Source organism: Gastrolobium bilobum, unplaced genomic scaffold (genome assembly GCF_033153095.1).
Source record: "Gastrolobium bilobum isolate Gb01-03AN ecotype WA unplaced genomic scaffold, APGP_CSIRO_Gbil_v1 utg8088, whole genome shotgun sequence".
In the NCBI taxonomy this organism is placed as follows: domain Eukaryota; kingdom Viridiplantae; phylum Streptophyta; class Magnoliopsida; order Fabales; family Fabaceae; genus Gastrolobium; species Gastrolobium bilobum.
Window position 1 is genome coordinate 593,877 of NW_026898843.1, and position 11,359 is coordinate 605,235.

Here is an 11,359-nt window from a genome sequence, read left to right on the forward strand (position 1 = left end):
ACGCCCACCCACTTGGTTACATTTTTTTTTTTTGTAATAGTTAACCCCTTTCATTCATTCATTTTATTAATATTTGTAACTCTGATATTTTATTTGTGTGTCTCATCGTAAAAAAATTTAAATCTGTCATATGATCGGAATAAAAGGTTTCAAATTAATCTCGTCCTTATTTCAAAATATTTTAAATTAAGGGGAGGAAATGAGAGACTATTATGTAATTCTGATCAAATTTTTTTATCTAATTAGAGTAAAATTCCTTTTTCAATTCTTGAAAACTACAATTATTATTCATTTACTTTCTAAGGAATTAATTTTATTAATTTGATCCCTTAAACTTATCTAATAAAATTAGTCCATTTGAGTCTAATGTCATTAACAGAAAAATGCTAGCCTACGAGATGTCATGCGACTCATGTCAACATCTATATTGTTGATTATCATTTTTGTTTTTCAATGGTGTTAGCTTGAACCACACGTCCGAACGAAATCATTGAGAAAACCGATAATTATTGATTTAAGTGTTAAAAAAATTATTTTTCTTAGTTAGAGGTCTAGAATTCAAACATTGGGTCTAATCATATTCGAACCAGATTAAGTTATATTATCAATATTAGAGAAATAAAAAAAAAAGTTTGAGAAGTAAAATTTCTAAATTCATTTCTTAAAATACTAAATTAACAATAAAAAAATGTTTTAAAGACTCAAAAAATTGTACTCTTTTGATTTCATGACAAGTTTAAAGGTTTTTTTTTTCAATTTGAAAGATCATAAGCACTCAAACAAGGAAGATGAAGTTTATTACAATTAATAGTTGTCGTTAACACATAAATAAAGGATAAAAAAAGGATAAAGAAAAAGTTTTTAATTCACACAACAAAGGATGAATATATGTTTATTTCTATGAGCATACAAGGATGCGGTGTGGTGCTTAAGAGCGTTACAACAACAACCGATTATCAAAGTCTTATCCCATGGGGTATAAACTAGGGGAACGATATTGTAACAATCAATTAGTATTACTACTAATGTTATTATTAATCAATTTCACCGTTAGATCGATTATGTTGATCCAACGGTTATATTTATTTCCATCTTTGTATGATTATGATTCCCCATATTTAATGCGATAGGAAATCATAACCATACAAAGGTAAAAGTAAATATAAAATATCAAATCCCAGGAATCATAACCATACAAAGATGGAAATAAATATAACTGTTGGATCAACATAATCGATCTAACCATAAAATTGATTGGTAATAACATTGATAGTAACACTAATTGATTGTTACAATATCATTCCCCATAAATTAGAGGCCAAATAATTTAAACAATAATACACGTACGCACACGCGTGCATACACACACACACACACATATATATGGAATATTATTTCTCATATTACATGAGATAATTTATCTCATGTAACAAATAAAAAAGTGAGTGAGACTCGCAAAGAAAAAGAGAAAGAAGGAAAACAAGTGAGTCCCACCCTTTTTTTTGTATGTTGCACGAGATGTCTCATATAATGGGGAGGGTTCTTTTGACTCCAGGGTAAAATTTAAAAGTCTTACTTTCCATTTCAGTTGTTGATGGATGGAAATCAACGGTTGTCATTTATAGTATAATTAATAATTAATTAATTAGTATGACTTCATAAACTATAACCGTTAGATGGACGAAAAACAACGGTAAAGATGGAGTGTAAGACTTGTAAATCTTACTCTGAAGTCAAAATATCTCTCTCCTATATATATATATATAGACATACGTAAAATTATTTCTACAATCGCTTTACCTACAACAATGATATGTGTATGATTATGATTCCCCTCGTTTAATGCTTTCATCTTTTGTATGGTTATGATTTTCACATTTAATACTTTCACGTATATATATGGCAAGTATTTGACTGCTGCAGCAGCTGCAGAAATGTAAACCCTATAAATATATATATATATATATATTGAATGTAGATAAGTTATCTACATTCGCTTTCAAAATGACGTTATTTTGAGTTGAAAAATTAAAAAATTATAATAAAAAAGACTATTATAACCTGAAATAAATTATAATTACAAAAATACCTTAATTTACTCCTCAAAATGACATCATTTTGGACTCAATGTAAATAAGTTATTTACATTGATTGTAGAAAAAGTGAATCCATATATATATATATATATATATATATATATATATATATAGGGAAATAGTTGTCTTATGTCACATAAGACAACTATCTTATGTTGCACGCTCATAGAATTTTGTGCCCATTTTTTCTTTTTTCTTTTTAAATTGTGGGCTCCACAACTTTGTTTCACCCACATAAGATACCTATCTTATGCAACATAAGATTAATAACTCTCATATATATATATATATGTGTATGTGTGTGTGAAACTCACAAAGGAGAAGAGAAAGAAAGGAAACAAGTGAGTCACACCCTTTTTTTTTTTGGTTTTTCAAGGTATCCTCCAGCCGGCAGCCGAAGACTAATCCTTTCGAGGCAGGAGATCACATTAAGTGGGTAAGCCTTTTCATACACACGGCCTAAGATCGAACTCATGTCAACATGCTTAAAGAACCCAGCTATCTACCAACTGTGTTGGGCTTTGTTGGTAAGTCACACCCATTTTTTATATGTTGCATAAGATGTCTTATGCAACATGAGAAACAATATTCATATCTCTCACACACACTATGTGGTTAATCTTTTCTTATGTTACATGAGAGAAAAATTTTCTCCTACATACCCATCGAAATTCGCAGCCCTTATTATTTTATTTTTTTTAAACTTAGTGGGTCTCACCGTGTGATGTTGTGCATGAGAAAAATCTTCTTTCATCTAACATGAGAAAAAATTAACACACACACACAAACATATCTATATAGGGATAATGTTCTCTTGTACCATAGACACAACCTTAGTGGGTTCTACACTTAAAAAAAAATGAAGGCACAAATTTCTATGGGTGTGTGGCATGAGAGATGCTTTCTCATGCCATATGAGAAAAATATTGCCCATATATATTTATGTATATATATAGGTTTTATTTTTCTCATGTTGCATGAGACAATTGTCTCATGCAACACAAAAAAAGGGATTGAGATCCACTTTTTTATTTTCTCTTTTTTTAATGGGTCCCACTCACTTTTTGTGTGTTGCATGAGACAATTTGTCTCATGCAACATGAGAAAAATAAAACCTATATATATATCCTTCATTGTGTGCGATATCTCGCTATATAAGTGTTGAAAGGAGACAGTGATATGGATCAAAACTCAAAAGGTGGATTCAACTTATAAAAGTGGATGCAAGATGTCTTTTAGGTGGAGAAGAGGGGTTTATATAGGTGAGAGATGTTCCCTAATGATATGAGAGAGAGTGAGCGCACAATTATTTTGCTCATTACCTTACTTTTACGAGTGAAGTTGCATACCACTCCACATACGTGGTGGGTTATGCAAGAGAGTGAGAAATATATTACATTAAAATGTATGCGTTTACAGTGTACCAAAAAAAATGTATGCATTTATTGTGAGAAGACAGAGATATGACCCTTGAGAACCTTTGCAGACCCAATACATTGGGTTGATTCGCAATATATATATGAGTTATGCTTATCTTATTTTATATGAGATAAATAACTTTTTCTACACACACAAAAAAGAATTGGGCCGCATCACTCTTTTTCTCTCTCCTTTTATATGTGGGTCTCATTTATAACTTTTTTTCTATAACATGAGATAACTTTTTTTCTATAACATAACAAAAGTATTTCTCTATATTTATAGGGATAACAACTTCTATTGTAAAGAGAAGCTATTATCCTCCGGCTAATACAATAATTAGGAGATAGAAGATTGGAAAAGGTGAGAGAAAAACAATTGAAACGGGGCCATCATTTGATGTATCTATAACATGAGTCATGAGAAGTGTAAAATCTATATATATATATATATATATATATATATATAGGTTAAAGAATATTTACGAACTTCGAGAAAGAACATGTAAGATTGAGGATAGGCCTGAGTATAGCCACATTACAAATGAATAACCTCAACAGACCAATTGGGCCAGAACCCATGAAACCCAACAAAGAATCCAACCCAACCCAACCCATGAAACATGTCTGCGACCCAGATAAAAATGAAGAAAGCACAAAAGATGAACATCAAACAGGTGGGTAGTGTGAGGATGCGAGTAAGAGTGAGGTCACATTAGAAATAGGGTTGGGTTCAATTAAGCATCACCGTCCGTCCACATGGCGATGAAAACTATGCAGCTTGCTTTGTAGTATATGTGGTAATGCAAATTGACAAGTTATAGAGAGAGAGAGAGAGTAGAGAAGCATAAGATCAATAAGAAACAATGAATGAATGAAAAAAGCTTTGTGTGATTTGTCAACTTAAATAACAGACACACACAACACAAACCCATGAATATAGCTATAACTATAAATCTTCCTTAATTTCTCCGCCCATTTTGCTTCTCATTATAAATAAATTCCTAAGCTTTTTCTCTTGCACTTCATTTCCATCATTCTTGGGTTTATCAAATGGCTACCCTTTTTCAGGCCACCCAATTGTCTGTCTCCAACAAGTTCCCTCTTCCTTCACATAGATCCCTCTCAGGTAGAGTAATTTATTTTTGGATACTAGTTTTTGAGTCACTGACTGGTCTTTGATTTTGGGTTGCTCTTTTAAGTTAATGGGGTTCTTGTGTACTGTACTCTGAGGAATCTAAATAAATTCGGGATTTTGATTCCAATTTTTGTTATTTTTCTTTTGATTAACTAGTTTCCTTTTCAGGGATAGTGCTATTGACTTTAAATTTTGTTCCTTTCATTTTGTGTGCAATCTTTGATTGATTCAGAGAGGAAAGCTAGCCTGTTTGTTGTCAGATCTGATTCAAGGGTGAGCCAGGTCCTGAACACAGGAGCTCGTAAGCATGAATTGTTGGTGACTAATGCAGTTGCAGTAAGTTCTCTCATCACTCCCTTTCCATTCCCATTTTTTGCAGTTTGGTTTGGGATCAATGAGATAGGATTTGCATTGTGTCATAAAGTTTTGTAAATTGTGTTTGTTGTTGTTTATAGACAAAGGGAGGCAGTTCTGTGGCTTCTACATCGAAACCTGGGTATGTCTCTTTCTGCAATCACTTGCTGTTGTTTTCCCATGTTATGCAATTTTAATCGTTCTCATATTTTTTATGTGAGATGAAGCTAAGTTGATATGTTCACACTTTTGCTGATAGATTGACCTCTTTATGTGATTTAGTGTAAATCAATGTCTCTGTTCCAGTCTTCTTCCTAAAATTATTTGTAAAAGTAATCTAATATGGTCTTGTCTATAAACACTTGGGCTATGCTTGGTTGGGGAGTGGTAATGGCAACGTATTTGAACACAATAGAATCTATGTGCGTTCACAATTTCCACTTTTCCATATTCACTCCAATTAAGCATAGCATTATAATGTTCTTGGTATAGATGAAAACGAAAGCATTGAAAACAAGGGAAAGCCGAAACATTGAAAACTTAACCTAAACTTCCTTACTTGTGAATGAGTAAAGAATGTGGGGAACTGGCTACCGCTTCATCTCATCGTCAGCACATTTTCACCCTCTTATAAATGAGATTAAAGTAGGTCCAGATTATAGTTACAATGCAATTAATCAATTTAGTTTATATCCTGGTTTGATTATAGGAGAAGGTTATATTTACCAACTTTTTGTTTACAAACTCTTACAAACTACACTATGTCTGACCGGTAATACACTCTTGAGTGAAGTATTACCGGTCAGACATAGTGTAATTTGCAAAAATTTGTAAACGAATCTTTTCCTTCGATTATAAATGCTTCCTAAAAGTGAAAAATGGTGCTAATGGTGGAGGGCAATTTTATTATTTTTAAATTTTGTGATGAATAAAAGGATATATTCCATCAGCAAAAAACAATACAACTCTGAAACAAAGAACAGATGTGCTCTGTGAACAGACTCATACATTCCTTTCTATGCATGCTATACTAAGACAAGCTAAAGCCATCCTATTACTACACAATTCGTACAAATGAAAATATTCATTAATCCTGCAATATTTACACAAATCTTAATTCACTGTGCTACAACCAACTCAAAGCAGAAAGTAATCTATCTATACTTCACATCCTTGCAAAGTTTAGTAAACACATCCTCACATTGTTTATCGTTGTTCTCAAAGAGTCAAGATTCCCTTGCCATTTTTCCTTCACTGAGGCAAGTGTCGCATGACATCAGTGCCATGAGGTGCAATCTCCCCAGTGCCATGAGGCGAGAGACACTTCTTGGCTGTGTGAACCTAGGGATTTTATTACAAACATGAAAAAAATAGAGACAGATGAAAATAAAATAAAATATCAGGACTCTCTTATTGAAGGGCCAAAACATTTTAAAAAAATGAGAAAAATAGTGAAGTTGAGACAGAAATATCTGAAAAATACAAGAATGGGAAAAACAAAAAATTGGAAAGGTGTTTGTTTGTGATTGGCGGCCCGTTGGTGTGGTAACTCAACTCTGAACCCTAGAGCCTTCAAAACTTTTGCATACATAGCCTTAGGCTTGAAGTTTAAACTCACTTTTTATGGGCCAAGGATCAGATTACCTTTATTGGTATCAAAGCTCACTACTTTACTGGGTGGGATTTTCACAACAGTCAATACATGATTGGTTGAAGTTGCTGAAAACATGCTTTGGCATTTTTATTTTTATTTTTTTGTCTTTTATTGGCTTTACTGGTTTTAAGAGTTATGACCAATAACGATGGAAATGACCAGATATGCATTTTATTCTTAGGCATGAACTTCTCCTTTTTGAAGCCCTACGTGAAGGTTTGGAGGAAGAAATGGACAGGGATCCTTGTGTATGTGTCATAGGTGAAGATGTAGGTCACTATGGAGGATCTTACAAGGTGAGCAGAGGCCTGGCCACAAAGTTTGGTGACCTCAGAGTTTTGGACACTCCTATTGCTGAGAACTCCTTCACAGGCATGGGCATTGGAGCTGCCATGACTGGTCTGAGGCCAATTGTTGAGGGCATGAACATGGGATTTCTACTTTTGGCATTTAACCAGATATCTAACAATTGTGGCATGCTCCATTACACTTCTGGTGGCCAGTTTAAAATACCAATTGTCATTCGTGGGCCTGGTGGAGTTGGGCGGCAACTTGGAGCAGAGCACTCACAGCGACTAGAGTCATATTTTCAGTCAATCCCTGGAATTCAGATGGTGGCTTGCTCAACCCCTTACAATGCCAAGGGCTTGATGAAAGCTGCAATACGAAGTGATAACCCTGTGATACTTTTTGAGCATGTTTTGCTTTATAACCTCAAGGAGAGAATTCCAGATGAAGAGTATGTATTGTCACTTGAAGAAGCTGAGATGGTTAGGCCTGGGGAGCATGTCACTATATTAACCTATTCCAGGATGAGGTATCATGTCATGCAAGCTGCCAAGACATTGGTGAACAAGGGGTATGACCCTGAAGTAATTGATATCAGGTCTTTGAAACCATTTGATCTTTACACAATTGGGAATTCAGTGAAGAAGACACATCGTGTGCTAATTGTAGAAGAGTGCATGAGGACAGGTGGAATTGGTGCTAGCCTGACAGCTGCTATTACTGAAAATTTCCATGACTATTTGGATGCTCCTATCGTATGTTTGTCCTCTCAAGATGTGCCTACCCCATATGCTGGAACATTGGAGGAATGGACAGTGGTTCAACCTGCTCAGATTGTGACAGCAGTTGAGCAGCTTTGCCAGTGATTGCTACAAAAACACGTGCAATTAGGATATGCTTTTTGGTAAAGCTACTGTGCTTGTCAAATTAAGCTAGAACCATCATCACGATTTTATCTTTTGCCTATTTTTATGTCACTTCTAAATCCCTATATTGTAATATCTGATATCCTTTACAAATTTTTTTTTGAAGAATATTTAGAACTGTTAACCCAATCCAAGGCTTTCTTAGTTGGTGTAACTGCATTTTATGTAGTGTGTAAGATTTTGGTAAGTCCTATATAAAAGGGGAGGTATTTGTAATCGATGCTGAAGCCATCAAATGTCTGTTATAGGCCTTGTTCATTTTGAATTCACTTGGATGGGTGAAGTAGTTTGTTTTCTTGGATTTTGAATATGTTCTGTTCTACTCGTGTGACCTGATTTCTGAGTACTTTTATATTATAATTCGAAGATATATTTTAGTTATAGGATTGTGTGTGTTTGCATGCATGGCCTGTCTCAAGTCAGGATATAAAAAGAGGGTTGGTGTTAGGTGTAGCGGCTGTAAAAACAGCTATATTTATGAGAGAACTCTTATGATTCTGCTACTGCTGAATATCCACCTGCACAAACATGATCAAATTGCTGAAATTTTTTGTATTCATGTAATATCTTTGCGTATTTATTATTCTAATGGTAGCCAGAGGACATTCAGTAGATGCTATTACTCTTGAACGTTTCCTTCCACTGCCAGCTTTTCAACGATTATATGCATGAAAATTTCATCATTAATACGTATTCTAGTGTTTATTGCATAGCTCAATGTTCCTCACAAATGCCTAATAAAAACAACCATGGAAGAAAAAGAGAGTTGTGTGAGAATTAAGGGAGTTTTCCTGGTAGTAGTGTCGTAGGGATCAAATGGTGGGGTGGGTCGTTGTGTGAAGCCCATTTCAGTATATGTCCGAGTAGAAGGCCATTGGACTTTATATCTATAGCAAGGATGTTGCTTATGATAAAGTGGATGACAGATTTTGAGATCCATTATTGATGTTGTTGATAGTAAGTGGAGATGGCACTGAATTTTTTTGATCTCTGGGTGTAGCCTAGGGATCCTTGCATATTGAGCTACACCCTTTCTCCTAGTTGCCAATACAATTCAGTAAAGTGGAACAGTACTAGTGAATCAATCTTCAATGTTTTTTTACATTTCCCCCCTTTTGTAATATAAAATATTTAAAAGAGATTCGAAATATGAACCAAAACTATGATGAAGACCAGTACTAAGATATCAGCAAATGAGGGTGAAAGTAGATAGTTGAGAATATATTTTGGGAAATGGCTTATTGAATGTGCCAGGTAATTATTTGACTGACAGTAGGTCCAACTCCGACAATATTCTTTTTGCCATTTCATTTGTTGCAGCACTAATTGAATGTCAGCTCGACAAAATTTGGAGTAATCTTATCAAACAGTTCTAAAAACATAGTGAGTCTCGGTGAACTGAGATCATGTCAAACTTGGAGAGTACCACGAAAATGGACATCGCTTGGCAATGGTAGTGTGTTAATATTACTATAGTATGAATAATCATCACGCAATGAGAGATCAAGCCCAAAAGTTACAAGCCCATATAAGGGATCAAAATAAAAATCTAAAGTTGCTAGTTTTGCTGCTAATATTTTGTTATGTGTGTTTTAGTGAATACTGTCGCTCAACTTTTGTTTCTGAGAAGTAGTTCATCATGATTTTAGTTAGAAATCATGTTGGTTGGATTAACTTACATTTTTTTTCCCTCTCTCTCGGGCGGGTCTAGCGAAGTCAGTGACGAGAAATCACTACCAATGGACTAAGTTGATCAAATACACCAAATCCGACACCACGTCATAACCCAAAATCGTAAGGCATTGGATTCATGGATCCTTCCACTTATATACTTTTCACTTAGCCCATTACCAATCAATGTGAGACTCATCACACTTGAATATCTCAACAATCTCTCCCTCAAGTGTAAAACTCAATATTGATATGCTCTCCCTCAACCGACTACCCAGGGCCCAAGTACTCAACCCGCCTCTTAGCCAATCACCAGGCTATTTCGAGCCTAACCCAGCTATAATATCACTGTCAAGCGAGTTCAGGAAAAGCCCGTGGCGAGGGACCATCACCAATGGACTAAGTTAGATAAAATGTTTTGGTTTTGAATTATTTGATGTTATGTTTAAAAATTTGTTTTTATATGGTCAAAAACCCACTATAGTTTCTATGGTATAAGACGAGTCTTGAATAAGCCATAAGGTTGTTTCTTGTAATTGAAACTCATTCCTGTTGTCACAAGTCGAGAAATTTTACAATGGATGTAGCCCTCTATATAGAAACACTATTTGACTTTGATATATGTAAATTATATTAGGGCAATTATTTTTTTCTTTTAAAGGAGAATTTTTTTTTCTACTAATGACTCATGATATAAGTGGATCCCATCTTAATTTTGTTTGTTTTCTCTACTATTTTGTAGAGTCCACTTATATCATAGAATCACTAGTAGGAAAAAAAATTTCCCATTGAAAAGTGCTTTGTAAGTTGATCTTGGGTAAGTTTGCCTTAACGTGGAGAACATGGCTTATGTCAAAAAAAAAAAAAAAAACTTATGTTGCTCAGCTTTCTAATACTATATTATTATCGATATTAATGTTTATCATGTTATAAGAGATAAAATTATTTGTTATACACAATAAAAATGTATGAGGCTTATATAGAACCATATGAAGAGAAGAGATAGAAAAAAATGAACTCAAACACTTTTTTATGTATATATGAGATAAAATTATTTACTACTGTACGAAAAACACTAATGAGATAAAATTATTTACTACTGTACGAAAAACACTAATCTCATTATTATTATATGTGTTGAGATATATAAAAACCATTAATGTAGCCTCACCCAACAGCTTAAGTTTTTGGGTTGAATTGGTTTTTTACATGGTATCAAAGTCTCGTGTCCCGGGTTCGAACCTCGCCGCCCCCCACTTTCTTTCTAGTGGAATTTCTTTCTTCGCACAGGTAGGTGGGCCTGTGCATTGTCCACCCTTCAAGCTCAGTGGGCTCTCGTGTGAGGGGGCGTGTTGAGATATATAAAAACCATTAATGTAGCCTCACCCAACAGCTTAAGCTTTTGGGTTGAATTGGTTCTTTACAATATGTAAGGGAAAAACTACTCTTATGTTACATGTGATAAATTTCTCTCCTACACACTCTTCGATAACTGTGCTACCTTTTTATTTTCTTTTATTTTTTATTTTTTAGGTGGGGGAGCCACAAGTTTATCTCTATGACATGAGATAACTTATCTTCTTTAACGTGAGATTAATAAAACCCTATATGTAAAACTGATCGAGTCTGACTTAAAAAGCTTCCTGTGTGACTGCAGCAATAATTGCATCTATGCTGGTGATTGGTGAAGTTTAATATACAGCCACTACGAATGAAATTCAGAGGGAATTGCTTTTTTCTTTTCTTTTCAAAAGAACAGAGTTACACAATTAAAAAAAAATCTGGGAGATTGTCATATTTATATTCTTATGTTC

The 11,359-nt window shown here is 34.2% G+C and overlaps 1 protein-coding gene across 1 annotated transcript; it reads left to right on the forward strand.

Moving 5' to 3' along the window:
- The first annotated feature begins 4,324 nt into the window (after window positions 1-4,324).
- Window positions 4,325-8,199, forward strand: LOC133284637 (pyruvate dehydrogenase E1 component subunit beta-3, chloroplastic-like). Its single transcript, XM_061481701.1, has 4 exons — window positions 4,325-4,643; window positions 4,885-4,988; window positions 5,108-5,148; window positions 6,842-8,199. Exons 1-4 carry the CDS (start codon window positions 4,568-4,570, stop codon window positions 7,812-7,814), a joined length of 1,194 nt encoding a protein of 397 aa, XP_061337685.1. The 5' UTR covers window positions 4,325-4,567; the 3' UTR covers window positions 7,815-8,199.
- Window positions 8,200-11,359: the final 3,160 nt, after the last annotated feature.